The 18662-nt window shown below is 39.1% G+C and overlaps 3 protein-coding genes across 5 annotated transcripts in view; 2 read left to right on the top strand and 1 right to left on the bottom strand.

The window, feature by feature from the left end:
- The window catches only part of dtnbp1a (dystrobrevin binding protein 1a), a 187409-nt gene that overhangs the window by 18929 nt on the left and 149818 nt on the right, over nucleotides 1-18662 (top strand). The gene's annotated exons all lie outside the window — the stretch shown is intronic.
- On the top strand, nucleotides 7195-17266 carry tomm40 (translocase of outer mitochondrial membrane 40 homolog (yeast)). 3 transcript variants are annotated; one of them, XM_072680352.1, is made up of 10 exons: nucleotides 7195-7240; nucleotides 8040-8260; nucleotides 8412-8479; nucleotides 10507-10599; nucleotides 10857-10958; nucleotides 11483-11588; nucleotides 12005-12127; nucleotides 12617-12693; nucleotides 12913-13015; nucleotides 15051-17266. In XM_072680352.1, exons 2-10 carry the CDS (start codon nucleotides 8041-8043, stop codon nucleotides 15188-15190), a joined length of 1032 nt encoding a protein of 343 aa, XP_072536453.1. In that variant the 5' UTR covers nucleotides 7195-7240; nucleotide 8040; the 3' UTR covers nucleotides 15191-17266. The 3 variants fall into 3 exon arrangements, with proteins under 3 accessions (XP_072536453.1, XP_072536454.1, XP_072536455.1); XM_072680353.1 differs by having other exon boundaries at nucleotides 7205-7240; nucleotides 8037-8260; XM_072680354.1 differs by lacking the exon at nucleotides 7195-7240 and adding an exon at nucleotides 7252-7480.
- nsmce2 (NSE2 (MMS21) homolog, SMC5-SMC6 complex SUMO ligase) overlaps nucleotides 17911-18662 on the bottom strand; it is a 3540-nt gene continuing 2788 nt past the window's right edge. The window contains exon 6 of the mRNA XM_072680355.1: nucleotides 17911-18206. Within this exon, the coding sequence (XP_072536456.1) occupies nucleotides 18095-18206 (112 nt within the window). The 3' untranslated portion in view covers nucleotides 17911-18094. The remainder of the gene's footprint in view (nucleotides 18207-18662) is intronic.

Below are 18662 nucleotides of genomic sequence, written 5' to 3'. Positions count from 1 at the left end.
TCTATTTCTGAGACTTGAGACAAAGCTATACAGATGGTGCCTCATAGGGAATGAGGCTATTATAATTCCCCATTCGTCAATTAATCATTCCATTAGGGCAGGTGTGTCCTGGACTCTAACTGAAGGGCAATTTCACTCATTTTTCCAACCTGCTTTTAGGGTGGACTTGCTTTTAAGGTGGAATTGAGCTTAAGTAGCACTGAATTTTAAGGTGGAACTGCGCTTAAGTAGCACTACATTTTAAGGTGGAACTACTTTTAAGGTGAAATTTGCACTTAAATAGCACTAACTTCTAAGGTGGAACTGCTTTTAAGGTGGAATTGAGCTGAAGTAGAACTGAATTTTAAGGTGGACCTGCTTTTAGGGTGGACTTGCTTTTAAGGTGGAATTGAGCCTAAGTAGCACTGAATTTTAAGGTGGAACTGCGCTTAAGTAGCTCTACATTTTAAGGTGGAACTGCTTTTAAGGTGAAATTGAGCTTATTTTAAGGTAGAATGGCTCTTAAATAGCACTGCTTTTAAGGTGGAATTGAGCTAATATAGCACTAACTTCTAAGGTGGAACTGCTTTAAGGTGGAATTGCGCTTAAGAAACACTGAATTTTAAGGTGGAAATTCTTAGTGGAAAGGTAGTACTGAGTTTACACTGACACTGAAATTAAGGTGGGACTTAATAACCAATGCAATCAGAGAAACCACCACAGAAACTAGCAACAACAGCAGACGGTGGGAACCATTAAGTTCTCAGGAGAGCTTTACTGCCTGCTTCACCAGCTTTAATTCCATGCCATACTCAGAGTGTTTTTGTGTGAAGTGACTAATTAAAGAGAAACTTGCCAACTCTTTATTTAGAGTAAATTTCTTTATTACAGCGGTGGTGATGAAAATCACTGATGCCTATAACATATATATACATATAGCAAAAATAGGCATTTTATTCACTATCCAGAACCACCAGTGAAGCTACATGTATCTTCTGAGTTTTATTGTATACCTGATGTTGATAATGGTAAAACAGTGATAAATCTTTGGGTAGCATTTTGCCTTACAACACCACTCCTGCTAATATTTAAAGCTAGCCTACAAGGACTTGATGCTGGGAAAGGCAAGGTTTGAGCAAGCAAGGTGACACTTGCAGTGTAGGTCATAAGCATGCAGCTACTGACCTCTGGTGGTGGACACAGGCAGCACACACTTCTACTCCTTCACAGTTAAGCCTGATAGGTTGTTTCTATGCATGTTTATATGGTAAAGGGAAAATCATATACAGTTAAATCCAAGTATTTGAACAGTGGCACAGTTTTTGCAGTTTCTGCTTTTGTATAAACCGTTTCTACAGGAATTACAAACACTTCAAACATTGCCCCTACATTTTCACAGGCTCAGAAATAATTGTACAAACTAACGCATTGACAAATACAAGGAGTGTGTGTATTGCTTGGATGCAAATCCTTTGCAGTCAATGAGTGCCTGGAGTCCTAAACCCATTAACATCACCATATGCTGCGTTTCCCCTGTTGAGATGCTCTGCCAGGCCTTTATTATAGCCGTCTAGAGTTGCTGCTTGTTTGTGGGCCTGTTTCTGTCTTTAGTTTTGTCTTCAGTAAGCAGGAGTGGGAGAGTTACTACAGTATATACACTATTGCTGCTGGAACAAAACCTCATCTCCAAAATGGGAAAGTCAGAAGAAAAAGGACAAACGTACAACTTTCAAAATATTACATTTTCAAAGTTAATGTAAAAGATGTGAAGAGCCAAAATGAAACAACATCATTTTGGATGATTTATACGAGTCCATTCGTCATGAAACATTCAAACATCCAGATGAAGCAAACAGCTTTCACCAGAATGAATTCCATGTTCATCTAAAATGGTCTAAACTGGGTTAGGCTGGTCTGGTTATCATGTAGGACAGTAAAAAGAGTGAAAATTGCGTATTTGAGTAAGTTTCATTATTTTGGTGAGGATATATAAGATTTAGCTTACATGTTAATGTGATTAATTATTAGTACTACATTAGTACAAACCAGATTCCAAAAAAGTTGGGAAACTAAACAAATTGTGAATAAGAACTGAACGCAATGATGTGGAGATGGCAAATGTCAATATTTTATTCATAATAGAACATAGATGACAGATCAAAAGTTTAATCTGAGTAAATGTAACATTTTAAAGGAGAAATATGTTGATTCAAAATTTCATGACGTCAACAAATCCCAAAAAAATTGGGACAAGTAGCAATAAGTGGCTGGAAAAAGGAAATTGAGCATATAACGAACAGCTGGAAGACCAATTAACACTAATTAGGTCAAATGACAACATGATTGGGTATAAAAAGAGCTTCTCAGAGTGTCAGTGTCTCTCTGAAGCCAAGATGGTAAGAGGATCACCAATTCCACCATTGTTGCACAGAAAGATAGTGCAGCAATACCAGAATGGTGTTACCCAGCATAAAATGGCAAAGACTTTTAAGTTATCATCATCAACCGTGCTTAACATCATCAAAAGATTCAGAGAATCTGAAACAATCACTGTGCATAAGGGTCAAGGCCGTAAAACTCTACTGGATGCTCGTGATCTCCGAGCCCTTAAACGTCGCTGCACCTCAAACAGGAATGCCACTGTCAAGGAAATAACAGAATTTTTTGGGATTTGTTGACGCCATGAAATTTTTAATCAACATATTTCTCCTTTAAAATGTTACATTTACTCAGATTAAACTTTTGATCTGTCATCTGTGTTCTATTACGAATACAATATTGACATTTGCCATCTCCACATCATTGCATTCAGTTTTTATTCACAATTTGTTTAGTGTCCCAACTTTTTTGGAATCTGGTTTGTACACAGAAATACACCTGCACACTCATTCATTTCATTTATGGCATTTAGCAGATGCTCTTATCCAGAGCAGCTTACAAGGTTACTCGTATTACAGCGGTGGGCCAATGTAGTGTTAGGAGTCTTGCCCAAGGACTCTTATTGATGTAGCACAGCAACATCACCCAGACCGGGAATCAAACCCCAGCCTCCCACATGGTGTGGTAGCTCAGTGGCAGGTAGTGGTGTTATCTGTTGCACCACACCAACCACCATGTCACCAACAGACATACTGATAACCAGCAGTCAGCTAATCATACTAGTCAAATATTCTTACATGGATTCAATTACCTTCAGATGTTTCTTTAAATTTGATGAAGGCTGAATTTAAATTGGGCAGTGTTATTCTTTTCTTTAACGCTTTAACAAATGAAGTTCTTTTGAATTGTATTAATGAATGCATAGCACACCACACAGTATGTAACTGCTTTTAAGAAACGCTGAATTTTAAGGTGGAATTGCTTTTAAGTAGCACTGCTTTTAAGGTGGAATTGCACCTAAGTAGCACTAAATTTTAGGGTGGAATTGCTCTTAAGTAGCACTGCTTTTACGGTGGAATTGCACCTAAGTAGCACTGAATTTTAAGGTGGAATTGCTCTTAAGTAGCACTGCTTTTAAGGTGGAAGTGCACCTAAGTTGTAAATTGTTCTTAAGTAGCACAGAATGTAAAGGTTGAATTGTTCTTAAGTAGCACTGCTTTTACGGTGGAATTGCACCTAAGTAGCACTGAATTTTAAGGTGGAATTGCTCTTAAGTAGCACTACTTTTAAGGTAGAAGTGCACCTAAGTAGCACTGAATTTTAAGGTAGAATTGTTCTTAAGTAGCACTGCTTTTAAGGTGGAACTGCTTTTAAGAAACACTGAATTTTAAGGTGGAATTACACCTAAGTAGCACTGCATTTTAAGGTGGAACTGCTTTTAAGTAGCACTGCTTTTAAGGTGGAATTGCACCTAAGTAGCACTGAATTTTAAGGTGGAATTGTTCTTAAGTAGCACTGCTTTTACGGTGGAATTGCACCTAAGTAGCACTGAATTTTAAGGTGGAATTGCTCTTAAGTAGCACTGCTTTTAAGGTGGAAGTGCACCTAAGTAGCACTGAATTTTAAGGTAGAATTGTTCTTAAGTAGCACTGCTTTTAAGGTGGAACTGCTTTTAAGAAACACTGAATATTAAGGTGGAATTACACCTAAGTAGCACTGAATTTTAAGGTGGAATTGATCTTAAGTAGCACTGCTTTTAAGGTGGAAGTGCACCTAAGTAGCACTGAATTTTAAGGTGGAATTGATCTTAAGTAGCACTGCTTTTAAGGTGGAAGTGCACCTAAGTAGCACTGAATTTTAAGGTAGAATTGTTTTTAAGTAGCACTGCTTTTAAGGTGGAATTGAACCTAAGTAGCTCTGGATTTTAAGGTGTAATTGCTCTTAAGTAGCACTGCTTTTAAGGTGGAACTGCTTTTAAGAAACACTGAATTTTAAGGTGGATTTTTTAAGGTAGTCCTGAGTATACACTGCCACTGAAATTAAGGTGGAACTGGAGCACCGATGCAATCAGCCAGCAACAACAGTAAAACCACCACAGAAACTAGCAATAGCAGCAGGCGGTGGGAACAATTCGAAACTAGTTACTTTTATGACACAAATAAAGGTTCTTCAGGGTGAATCTGAAGACACATCTGCCCAAATGCTCTTAAAATTTACAGATGACATTGCTGTGACACCAAAAGCTTCTACTACATAAAAAGTCCCTGTTACCTCTACATCCACTTTGACAAACTTTTTTTTCCAAGCATTTTTCAAGAATACTGGCACTGACATTGACTTTGCACATCCTTTATCAGCCTTCATCATCGGTAAATTTCTGACCTTTAACTGCTCCTGACTGGATATGTTTGGCTGGATATGTTTGGGTGGCAGACCACTCTCACCCTAGCCATTTTATCTGTAGCAACTGTGTTTCTAACTGAGTTTAATGAGCCTATTAGTGATTCATCTAATTTGTCACATTTTTATGACCTGCTTTCAATTGTAATTCATTGCAGTTCATGTTTAATGAGACACTTATCTTTGCCTTTTTACGAAAAGCAGAAGGTTTCTTAAAATACAATTTCAAAAACATTTTGAATTACTTTGCCTTCAATTATGTAGGTTTTAGGAGCTCTGTTAGGTCAAATAATGCCTGTAAAGTCAATATATCATGTTTAAGGACTTTGGTTGAGCTCAGACTGAGCTACAGAGCCAGAGAAAGTTTTTTCACACTGGATGATTTCAGATCCTCAAACAAAGCCACCCATTTCAGGCCCTGCTACAGCATGTTAATAAACTCAGAACTTTAACAAATCCACTCCAGAACCTTCCTTTTATTTATTTAATTTCTTTAGTCTTTTAAAGGTGGACTTGTTATTTGGGCTATGGATCACTGTCTTGCTGCGTAACCCAATTGTGCTTGAGTTTCAAAATATGACATAAGTGTCTCATGACCAAACATTTTCTTGCAGGATTTCCCAGTAGAGAACATAATTTACAGTTCTGTCAGTTATAGCAAGTCCTCAGATCCTGAAGCAGCAAGGCAAGCACCTACCTTTACACCACCACCACCACCACCACCACCATTGACTGTTGGTATGATGTTCTTATTCTTATAAGTTCCACAGAAAGGTATGGTAAATGATCAAGGTATTTTGGTGGCTTTTGTCTTGGAACTCTATTTCAGTCATTACTGCACTCTTGGAGGCATTTTTAGAAGGCTGGCCACTTCTGAGAAGATTCACCACTTGTTCACATTTTCTCCATTTGGAGATAATGGCACTCATTATGGTTCCAGACCCTTAGAAATCACTTTGTAACCCTTCTATTTTGGTGATGTTTAGATTCAACAAACCTCACAGTAATCAAGCTAGGGTGTGTCCACTCTGGAAAAGCATCCCCACAATATGATGCTGCCACACCCATGTTATCTTCTATGATGGTATTTGTTGACAAACACACAAAGCATCTAGAATGTTGCCCAAAAAGCTCAATTTGGGCCTTCTTTGACCAGGAAACAATCTGGCAAACTCCAGACATGCACAGAACTCTGTAGCTTCTTGAAAGTGATTGTTAGTCTCTCAGTGGCTTCCCTCTCAAATTCACTTCTTGCTCTGTCCTGGGTTTTGAGATTAGGCCTTCAATAGGTGTTGCCTGGATGTCTCAGGCTTGACTGTACACAGCTTTAATGGTTAAATATTCTAGAGAGAATACTGTTGAGCACTCCAATTCCAAATTAATGGATTTTAATAGAATTATGTTGGCACATTTGTGTATTCTCAAAACATTTACAGCCCCCCCCCCCCCCCCCACACACACACACATATTTGCATTATCTGTCACACTAAATAGTTTCCTCATACAAAATGTAATTAGTTTATTTGGTCAATTGCTTGAAGTTTTAACAACTAAGGGCCAATTACTTTGTCACGTGAGGCTAGGTTGGAAAGCTAAACGTTTTGTATGTAAAAACATACAAATCTCAAATGAGTATGTATAAAATACATCACAGTTATAGTAGCAAGGTACGAAAGTCCAGACAAGCCATGAGTATATTCCTTGTGATCTCAAGATTTGTCAGGTTTGTCAGGATAATGAATGTTGTTTTTCTTGTGATCTTGAGATAACAAGATGTTTTGTCCAAATTACCGCTTATATTTGTTTTTGCAAAAAAGGCAAGTTGGGATTACGAAAAAACAAGTTTTGTTATCATTGTTAACATGTTAATAAGTTATTTAGCTCTGCTGTCTGAGTTATATTACTGTTATAATATTATATGAATCAATACTTTTAAAAATTATTATTATTATTATTATTATTTTAATTCCTTTACTGCCTTAGCAAAAAAACAAAAAAAAAAACAAAACAAAAAAAACGTCCCGGCCTTGTTTCAGTTTCTAACAGGCGGAGGAGGTTTGGCCCTTAGTGAAGGGTTACTGTAGGAACTGTAGCTAAATGTAAACTTGCTGCTTATTCTGGTTCTTTTTGATTTCTGTTTCAGTTTCCCTCTGAAGTTCTTGAATGTTATATTAAATTATATGATATAGTTCAGGAAAAGCAGCAGCAGCCCTGTCAGATCGTCCATTTAGGAAACCCACTCAATACCCTTGAACCGGTGGAGGCGTTGCCAATGGTACGTCAGGCTCCGTAACTCTCGTTTCGCCTATCGTCTTAGCTGGGAACTCCAGCGCTGCCAATCCGCGTGCAGCTGCAGCGGGCCTCGGCCAATCAATGTCTGACTTGGACGAAGTGGGCGGGCAAAGTTGTCAAGCGTCAGTAGGTTGTGCCATAACATCGTACCGGCGCTCCGTAGCCGAAGAACTGGACTGCATTGCACAACGTGAGTATCACACGAGGGCCTACGAGCGCATTTTACCGCCTGTTCACGCAAATGTCACTAAAAATGTCACTAAATAAAAGTTTGAAGTCACCTAACGCGATGTTAGAGGGGGAGATAATAGGTATTAAACCCCTCAAAGGGAAATGTTGCTAAGTTACTTCTTCGGAGTCGTCTCAGCACCAGCTAACGCAGGCTAGCTAGCAACTTAGCTAATAGCTAGCTTGCCAAGCGAACCGTGAGGCAAGTCCTAATTTTAATCATCTTTATGAGTTGGGATGCATATTAGAGTTGGTTAGTAGGCTGTGGACAGTGCTACCTGATCTAAAGTCATTTATCTCAGCCTTTATTTTGTTATTATTTTAGCTAGCTAGCTACGCTTTGGTGGTGTAGCACGGCTTGGTACTTCCAAACTAGCAGTAGTCCTGACCTAGCTAAGTCAAGGATACACCGAAATAACAGATGCCAGGGAAGTTAGCAACTGCCTTTGAATTAGATTGAAGTGAAGCCTGGCCGTGGCTTTGCTCTGGTTTCTTTTAAAACCGTTTTGCCTATATTTCGGCTTCCTGTGGGCTAACAAAACGCCAAAAGAGCAGATAGTGTTTCAGTTTGGGTTTATTTATTTTTAGATCAATGAACGTGTGCACGTACAACCAACGTGTCTAATGTATTGATGTCTTACTGTTCTAAAGTGGCAAGCCCCCATCTCGTCTATTTACACCAGCAATACAATAACACACACGCGCTTTCATATGGAAATAGCTAAGATCATCTGTCTTACTAAACATTGTTTTCATAGCAGCATGGGCAGTGTGTTGGCTGCCAGCTCCCCAAACCCCCCAGCTTCGGGGGGTGGTGGCACCCAGGCGGGCCCTGGACTAGTCACAGTGCCTCCAGGGTTCACCATGCCCCCGGTGTCTCCAGCATCATCCTCCTCAGGCACGACCGGCCAGCCTGGGACAGACACGGAGCCCCCTCTACCCAACCCTGGGACCTTTGAGGAATGTCATCGGAAATGCAAAGGTCAGTGTGCTGAGAGCATCTTTTGTTTAACCACTTTCTTTCTTATTCATTATCTTCTCTTTCACATGTGTACAGTATTTAGCCATACTTGACCATTGTCAACACTGAGCAGATGCAGCTTGTTCTCACCAACTTCTGCTTTGACCTTCAGAAGTCTTCCCGATGCAGATGGAGGGCGTGCGTCTGGTGGTCAACAAGGGGTTAAGTAATCACTTCCAGGTCAGTGTTGATGGCACCTTACTTGGGGTTAAGCCCTTTAAAAAACAGGAAAGTTTATTCTGTAAGCATTCTGAGCAGCCTCAGATGCTCCAGCTGCAATTCGGTGGACATTTGGATGTATTCAGAGCCGGGGGTTCTGATTTCTTTCTTTCTTTCTTCTTTTTATTTACTTTCCAAAACCCGATTTTATTTAGTTCAGTGATTGTAAACTAGTGCTGAGTTGATTATTTAAAGAAAGGTATACAACTATATTTACACAATTTTGATATTTTAAAGAAATGCATAGTATGAGTCATTGACCTAGTGTTGTAGGGGGTCTGCTCCCATGCTCAGAAATCATGTTTCGGGCAGGGTTTTGAGCTACATGCACAAAGTCATGTTTGTGTGGCCACAGTGAATGAAATTATATGACCGAGTGATTTGTGCTGTATGCCAGCTGTGCTGGTTAGTCTTAATATATTGCTGTGGGCGTGAAGGCTGGTGATTATTCATTCCTGTGTCTCTCTCAAAAGCATTGCTACCAATCCAGTAGCGCTGTGGGCTACAAAAGTATGTAAAAGTATTTGCTAATCAGTGATTGTCAGATAGATTAAATAACAAAGCACTTTTGTTGACAATTAAGTAAGTGGCAGTTCCAATAATCAGATAAATGCTGATCAGTTGGGCCCTAATTAATACTGCTTTTTGGTTTAGCTTAAGTAGCTAAGCCTAATCTCACTCCCAATACCCAAATCTTCCTTTTTACCGCTGTTTCCACATATTGTTTTAGAGACTACAGAGTGGAAGAACATAAGGTAATTTTAACTTTTTTCACAATTGTGAAATTCTTCTTGCATATAAAGATAAGATGAAATAAAAAAAGTATGTACATGTGTATATCTATGTTTATACAACCTGTTGCTGTTCTTACAGTGTTAAATGTACAATTTGAGTGAGAGGATATTCATGCAGTATTAAGTTACTGTTACTGGTACAGTTAGAATTACTGCCATGTTGTAGTGTTAGTATTACAGTAACAGTTATCCACAGGTAGTTTACAGTTACAACAGTAAAGCACCTGTACCCATTGAAAAGAACATGGTCGTTAATGAAGTGTCCAGTGCAGATGGCACATGTGCAGAGTTAATCATTGAATAGTATAGTGTAATGGCTGCAGGGATAAATGACCTACGGAAATGCTCATTTCTGTAGAGGGGAGGGAACTGTCTGCTGGTCAGTGTATTGTCTCTGCCTATGTAATGTTTATAAAGTGGATGGGAGGGGGTATTCATGATCACTGACACCTTTGCCAGCATAGGTGGCCTCTCCGCTACTTCTCTACTGTGTCCTGTTTAACCTGTTAAAACTGTTAATAATAGTGGACTATAATAATAGGAAAGGAGCCTGGGCTGTTAATATTTTAGGAAGAAGCAAACTACAAAAAACTGCCAAACCATACCAAACTACTAAAGAGGGAAAGGAGCTGCCTACCTGCGAGTCTTTCTTTTTGAAAGCACACTTGCGCAGTGTGCTGATGGCACTGACAAGCGGCAACGATTTTATCTCAAGTCTACTGAGCAGCACTTCATTACCCTATCAGACCTATTGTCTCACAAATTAGAAAAATTCCCTATTAAGGTAATATATGTGAGACAGAAGGTCTGATAGGGTCCCTAAATGGTTCTTGGCTTGGACATGCAGTTCTAAGAAAACTCTTTAATGTGTATAGACCCTTAACCATAAGCTGAGGATCTTTTAATTTTTAAAGAATAAACAACCTCAGCATGTGAGGTTCTATCTTATGGACTGACACAGTTAAGTAATATTATTAAGTTTTGCACAAATATGACCTGGGTTATGCAGTTCTCGCAAGCAGAGCTACATAGTGCAGTTAGCAGTGTGCTGAGCCTTTGGTGCAATTCTCCTTATTATGAGTCAGTGGGGAGCATCACAAAGATTTTGAAGCTGTTTTAAGGTAAAAATACTACAAAGTGTTGCTTTAAGGAATGAAAATGTGTGTGTAATCTTGACATTTTTGTTCGCACCAGGTTAGCCACACAGTTACGCTCAGTACCATTGGAGAATCGGGTTACAGGTTTGGATCCACGTATGTTGGGAGTAAGCAGACCGGACCTGCTGAGGTACGCTAAACTTCTGCTAAACTTGTCTGAATGTCTTTTGTCAAATCATGTCTTCACAGGCATTTATTACATAAATGATTTAACATAATTGGAAATTGAATTGAACTGGTGACTATTCATACATTTTTCATATTCTGGCTGGTGGTTTGGTGGAACTTTAAAATGGACCAGGATTTAATATAAAATATATTTAACCAATGTATTAAAGAAATTTGGGTAGAATTTCTCATTTTTGCTTGTTGTTTTTATTTCTTTAGTCTTTTCCTGTAATGGTTGGTGACATGGACAACACAGGCAGTCTAAATGCACAGATTATCCATCAGCTGACTACGCACGTACGCTCCAAACTGGCTATGCAGGTAGGTACTACACACTGGAGGAAAGGATCAGCCCTACTAATAATCAAAATAGCTGTTTTTACCCAAAGCTTAATAGGTCATTAGTAAAGATGTTAAGATTTCCAACATTCTGAATTCTGTTCCATCATTTAATTTGGTGTCTTGATTTCATATGTTTTTGGTTTTTTTTTTTAATTCTGCACCTTGTTTTGCCTTGTTACTGTTTCCACTTTCAGTTTATTAGAGCCATTAAAAATGGCTAATTTACTGTACTTGCTGTATTACTGCTGTTACTGATAAATCCCCATCACCTTAATATTGGTTAATGGTATCAACATATGTCAGACCCTAGTTACAAAGACATTTACTTACTAAATTGACTTACTTACTTTAAAGAAGTCAGTCACAGTTTTTAACATCCCAGTCTGATCATGTAGCTAAAGCAAAAGTATGCAACACTTCCATATTTAGTGTTTACAGGCACATTTTTGTGTGTGAACATTACCATTCCTTATATTTGGCTGTAATGATGTGTTTTGTTACAGACGCAGCAGCACAAGTTCGTTAACTGGCAGTGTGATGCAGAATATCGTGGGGAGGACTTCACTGCTGCTGTTACCCTCGGCAACCCAGACGTCCTTGTTGGCTCTGGTAAATTCACTTATCGCTGCCTTTAAAAGGAATGTCCATAGAATGCCTTTTCTGCTGTGCTGGATTGCCTTTTAATGCAAACTTTCCCTGTAAAAATTTCATTCACTACTGAATGGGGTAATTACATTGGGTGAAAGCCAGCAGGAAGAGATGCATGGCACTAAAATAGTATGCTAATATAAAGAGATTGTTGATTTTATGGATGGTTTATGGTGTTAAATTACAAACTTGATCTTCTGTTTTTTGAAGTGCCCTTAAGGAGCTTTTTAAAAGTGCTCGCAAAGTCAATACCACTGAAGCTTGAGTTAAGCAGGGTGGATCAATGAGTCCTTACGTTTATCACTGTTAAGTTGTAATGCAAGAAACCAGATGCTGGAAATGACACTGCATTCTTAATGGTCGCTTTGCTTTTATAGGTATAATGGTGGCACATTACCTTCAGTCTCTGTCACCTGCTTTGGCACTGGGTGGTGAGTTGGTTTATCACAGGAGACCAGGAGAAGAGGGTACAGTGACCTCATTAGTGGGCAGGTATACAGGTAATTATGGGACTTCTTGAATCACTTTTATTCACCAGTAAATTTCTCTTGTAACACCAAGGCTCATCAGTATGCACAGACAGAAATAGATCATAGGTGTTTCTTCCATTCCATAAAAAAACAAAAAAAACAAACACTTACACAAATCAACTTTTTACAGGTGTACCTTGTCTGGCCTGGGTATTTATTATGCAGCACCAACTATGTGCAAATATGAACTAAACCGACTCTATAAAACTGCACTACTGGAAAACAAATACACTTTTATTCACCAGTAAAAAAAAGTGTTCTCAGAATAAACCCATTTAAAATAAGTTTTAAAGAATAATTATTATTACCTAGATCTCAATAGATCTATAGCAGGGATGGCAAATATAGTACTGGAAGTTTAGTAGGCCTGTTATAGCATGGAAACCAGTAAGCTGTGTTGGACTTTGTCCACCATAGCCCACCCTCGATCTATAGTAATGATATACCACTTTTTTCCAGGTACTAACTATGTGGCCACATTGACTGTTGGAGGAGCTGGTGCACATGCTTCGTATTACCACAAAGCCAATGACCAGGTAGCTCTCATTTAATATCTTTCTTGTTACAGCTAGAGACATATGGCAATCTTAAGTGTGAAGGTTGCTTCACACTCAACCGTCACACTAAAGATTGTGCCATATCAGCTGTAACAGGATTTAATCTCCAACATGTTTTCACATTTAACCAAGGGTTTAATGGAGGCATTATTCCTACATTCTATCTTCATTCATACATTTATTTTCTGTTTGTTGCAGTTACAAGTTGGCGTGGAGTTTGAGGCTAGCACACGGATGCAAGAAACTAGTGTGTCTTTTGGCTATCAGGTGGATCTCCCCAAAGCTAATCTTCAGTTTAAAGGTACGCACGGTCATATGAACCTTTCTGTAGGGCTGCACTTTGTTAATCGTTGTCGCAGCTTTGGCCTTTAATGCTGTATGTAAATCATAACATTTACATTAGTCAACAAATACCACATCGAATCAAGGATGCACTGGTGTGTGTTACAATATTGCACTGCATGCATCTAGTAGGTAGAAACATGGGGAAAGTGTGTAGTGGCTGTGAACCAGGCATGTGTAAGGCATACAAACAGTTTCTACTCACAGGCCATCAGGCTTGTGAACACCTCACGCACTACCTCTCCAACCCTTTCTATCTGAACTGGTTTTAAACTCTAATCTGATTTTAACTGCACCTTAACCTTAACTGCTCTCAGAACACTGTTTACATTCGCTACTTGCACACTATTGTTTACATTTCTTACTTGCAACCTGCACTTTATAGCTGCTGCTCTTCATACTTGCTCATACTTGCACATAAAAGCACATGTAACTTTTATTTTAATTTTTTAATTGTAAAAAGGGAAAAAGTTTACTTTAATTTTATTTACTTCAACTTATATTATTATACTTTATTTATTTTGTATATATTTTTTATTTTTATTATTATTTATTAATTTCTTTTTTGTTATCTTTATCTATTGGTGAATGGAGGGACAGCAAAGTAAGAATTTCATTGTACAGCGTAACTGTCTGTTTCTGCTGTGCATATGACAATAAAACTCTTGAACTCTTGAACTTGAACTATCTTTTTGCAGGTCATGTGGTATTACAGTGGTATTATATTTAATTAAAACTGCACCAATGTGTGAGCATTAAATGTAGGTACACTCACTGAGCAGTTTATTAGAACCTACTATGTACTGATTTTGAGTAGGGCCCATTTTGGCTCTTAAAACAGCTTCAATTTTTTGTGACCTGGATTCCACAAGATGTTGGAAACATTACTTTGGCTCCGATTCATGTTGACATGATTGTGTCGCGCAATTCTGGCACATTATTTTAGAAGCACTATATTGTTGGAAATCTCCCATTCTACTTCCAGAGATGTATGTTGGTATTATTCAGACTTTCGACTGCTTTCTGTAACAACTACATGACACAATACTTGTAATTTTACTTTCAGTACTTAAGTACAAAAAATATTTAATACTTAAGTATGGTGCTTAAAGAACACTTCTACTGAAGTCGCATTATTGATAGAGCACTTGTATTTTTACTGAAGTCTAGGTCTCTTGTACTTTATACATGTCTGTCTGCTACATCCCAATCTGATCTGGTATCAGAAAGGGCCGCTGAAGAAAGGTGCATTGCCTCAGTTTCAGTGAATGAAACCATTTTGACACTTGCTTTGTGACCTGGTGCTTTAGCATGCTAGAATTAGTCGTTGGAAGATTGGTCAATTATGACCGTAAAGGGACACACATGGTCAGCAACCAGTACTCAAATAGACTGACGAAAAGAAAACCCCACACAATTCCCCACACTATGACTACCATCCAGTCGTTCACTGCCCAGGTTTAGTGAGCCTGTCCCCTCTGCAGCTTTAGCCTTCCGTTCTTGTCTTACATGTGGAACCCAACGTGGTGTTCTGCTGTTCTAGCCCTTCCAATGTGTTTTGAAAAGCACTCAGAGATGCTTTTCTGCTCACCTCAGTTGTAGTTTATCTGTCCGCTTAAACAGTCGGGCCGTTCTGTTAACTTCCTTCATCAAGGCATTTCCGTGAATTGCAGTTTTCACACCATTATCCTCATAAGCTCTAGAAACTGCTGTGCTAAGAATCCCAGGAGATCAGCAATTCTAAGAGTGCTCAAAGTCACCGAGATCACGTTTCACAATTCTCATGGTTGATGAGAAACACTACCTGAAGCTGCTGATATACTATATGCACTGCTGTCACACTATTGGCTGCTAATTGCATAAATGAGTGGGTGTGCAGGTCTTTCTTTTGCGAGTTGTGAGTGTATATGAAGAAAAGTGATTTGACAGTAGAACAATATGTTTACCTTAATTTCTCCATTTAATACCTTTTGCTCTCCCTCTCATCTTCCCAGGTTCATTAGACAGTAATTGGGTGGTCGGGGCCACACTGGAAAAGAAGCTGCTCCCTCTCCCTCTGTCATTGTCTCTCTGCGCGTTCCTCAACCACCGCAAGAACAAGTTCCAGTGCGGCTTCGGCGTCACCATCGGTTAGAGCGGCACGGCCGGCTTAGACGCGCAGCAACTCCACCCCTCCACCAGGCTCGGACTGGTGCAGAGAGACAGGGGGACATGGACCAACACCGACACTGAAACGGACTCGGAGGCGCTCAAACAGTACCCCGATTTTACCCTCACACAGATGGACCAGACCAGAGAGCCGACCGGTCTAGCAAACTGACCGAGCGCTCTTCTATCTACAAACAAACAAACAAAAAAATCAGGCAAAAAGCAACAGGTTGTGTTTGCAGATCATTTTCTTGTTTACTTACAATATGGTGCATCCAGGTTACATGGAGATGCCTTTTTCATGTCTGTTCCTCATCATTTCTGCAGTTTGTAGACAATGAGGTCATTTCTTAAAGGGAAACACATCATCTGTCATCTTTCTTGCTCCTGTTCAGAATGCGCAAGTACATATTTTTAATGCTCACATTGAACAACTTCATATAAGACTCACTTTGATTTAGGAGTGTTGTCAAGTACCCAGTTTCCTCCTCTTCCCCTACAAAAAGCAGTGTTTCAGGAGCGTTCTTCAGGTAGCGAAAATGCAACGATTAAGCAGGACGGTGTCTTACCATCTCTAATTCATACTGTACTGTACTGTTAAGGAATGGAAGTTTCCATGTCCCTTTGTCTCTGACCAGACATACAAAGCTGTCAAGAGTTTTGACAGGTAGTAGATGCCTGTCTTGTTACTTTTTAGTTGAGGCCTTGGGCCAAGTTTGTATGCTGGGTTTATATATTCATTAACAATCAAAGTATTTGTTTTTAAATCAGAAATCACTTTGTAATGCCACAAGTTCAAGACTTTATAACTTCAAATCAGTTTGAGAGGAATGGGCAGAGAATAACAACAACAACAATGTTTAAATGTCTCCTTTTAACAGCGGGATGGAATCTGGTTTCTTCCTAGGAGAGGGATGGGCAGCTTGGTCCTGCACTTTAGTGACACAGGCACCACTACAATGTTCCCTTTACGATCAATGCTTCTTACGAGATGCTTTGTTACAAGATCCGATCAGATTAATTTCTTTATATGTCTTCTATCGGGTTTCTGATCCCACATTGGAGCAGACATGCATTGGTTCCTGGCATCTACTAATGCAGTTACTTTGCTGCTCAAACACACCTCAGTGAGCCAGGTTTGGTTTGTGTGTTTGACCAGGGAAATTGGCCAACTCCCCATCAGTCGCCCACCCCTGCCCTAGGTTTAGCCACAGTTGGCATGCTGTCATTTGCTGAAGTTGACCGTCCATTTGCACAAACGTCCAAAGAACTTTGGTGGCATAATTCTGTTACCCAGCTAATGTAGATCAAACCAGTGTCCACAAGTGGTTGTGGGAAGGTCCTACTGGACATTCTTAAGTTTTTGTCTTCTGTTGCTCTAATATCAGACACTGACCCAACATTCTCCAAGAAACACCAACGTGATGCTGTTTAATGAAACCATGGCAGTGGGCAGGAAAACATTGTTGGTTCTTTAACTAGTCTTTCTGTGACCCAGGTTGGGTCTTGGTTCACCAAAGGTCTCTTAGATCTTTAATATTATGAACCTGTTGGGAAACTGGGCTGTTTTGAGAACCACTGTTGAAACAGTAGAACTCTGTGAAGGTAGGGAGGCATTTGTATAGACTACCAATGATCTCACATAGGTAAGGCATTTGGCATTTGGGTTTGTTGAAGAATGGTGGGTCTGGGTGCTATGAGCTTTGTCAGTCTTTAAGGAAAAAAGATGAGCCATAGCCAGTGTCTAGATGACTGTGTTTAACAGAACAGAAAGAGCCACCGTAGTGGAATAAGGGGAACACTAGCATGTTACAAATACTGGCTGTCTTGTTTCTTCTACTGAATAATAGTGGGACTTCAGAGTTTCACCACAAAATTGTACCCAGTTCAGATGTTACCAGAAAGATCTGTTTTGACTGCCTGTCTAAAAATAATTTGTGTTATTACCCTGTAACATTTCTTTCTCATGCAGTGAGCATGTCTTTGTGACATGGGAAAGCACTGCTTTTATGGGTGTTGTGATGGATTCTTTTACAGTGAAATTAAATTGAATTAAAATCTGGCTCTGGTTTACATTTTCAGAATATGCTACTTGAATATGCTACCATTTAGCCATAACATGAACCCTCCTGACAGGTGGAACAAGTCCCAGTGAGGTGGGATGAACACTTTAGGCAGCAAGTGAGATTTATTTATTTTTTTTTAAGTTGATTGGTTGGAAGCAGGAAAAATGGGCAAACATAAAGACCTGAGACACTTTGACAACACAACTGCAGCAGAGGATCTCCAAAATGGTAGGTCTTCTGGGATGCTTCTGGTCTGCAGTGGTCAGGACATTCTAAAAGTTGGCCAGATCATAAGCCACAATTTGTGGGATATGCTGGACAAAAGGCCGATCTTTAGAGGCTTGCCTTGCAACTTACATAAGAGATCTGCTTCAAGATGCTACAAAATTCCTTCAAAAGTCCATGCCTTGACAGGTTGTCGAAGCATTATGAGCCAACCAGTAATGATGGGTACTATGTTTACTGTGATGACTTTAAATGACATCATGATACCAAACACTGTAGAATGTGACACTATAGAGTGACCAGTACTGTCTGCATGACGCTAGCTCATCCCAGCATATATCTGTGAAGACGTGTTGATTGCATGGTTATGATACTGTCATGTAGCAGGTTTCAAGTAAAGTGCTATACTATGTACTGCAGTACATCACCAAAATAAGAAACATTTATTTGAAGGGACATATTGTGAACAAGTTTTAGGATACAAAAATAACACCTTAACTACATTACACTGCAGGAAACAAAATGCAAAAAAAAGTCCAAAAATGAAAAGAATCTTCCAACAAAATTAAAGATTGTAACTCAGACTCCATCTATAAACTCTAGCTATTTCCACTTTGCCTCCTATGGGTTTGGATTCTTCTCTTCATCACCAGGTCCAGTTCCAAATCTGACTGTTTCACATCCATGTTTCCACAGCCAACCACAGGACAGCTGGCAAAAAGATAAATGGAAGAGAATGGCAGGATGACTAATAGCTTTAAAGTATTAAGTATATTTCATACAGCATGCTGTTGCCTAAACAAAAAAGCATCCATATTCAAAGCAGCACCTTTACAGTGTAAGTAAAAAAAAAGTAATTTCATTAAATGTCATTTTGGAGCATTTCTACTTTCATTTTGGCAACATAAAGTACAACTGACAGTTTCTTATTACAAAAAAATCTAATGCAAAATAGATCTAAAAGGTCTGGCATGGCAGCAGCAAAATAAATACACACAGACTGAACCCATCTGGGAATGAATAAATAATTGTCATAAAATGTCATTAAAGTAAATGTTACAACATAACTGTTTTTCATTACTGATAAGTCACAGAATTCACTCCTGTTTTATTGTTTAGTATTTATCTCCCTTTAAACAGCCTCCACATAGTGGGGTTGATGTATGT

This window comes from Salminus brasiliensis, chromosome 5, assembly GCF_030463535.1.
Source record: "Salminus brasiliensis chromosome 5, fSalBra1.hap2, whole genome shotgun sequence".
Lineage (NCBI taxonomy): Eukaryota > Metazoa > Chordata > Actinopteri > Characiformes > Bryconidae > Salminus > Salminus brasiliensis.
Note: the sequence above shows the minus strand (reverse complement) of the source record. Positions and strands in the feature narration are given on the sequence as shown.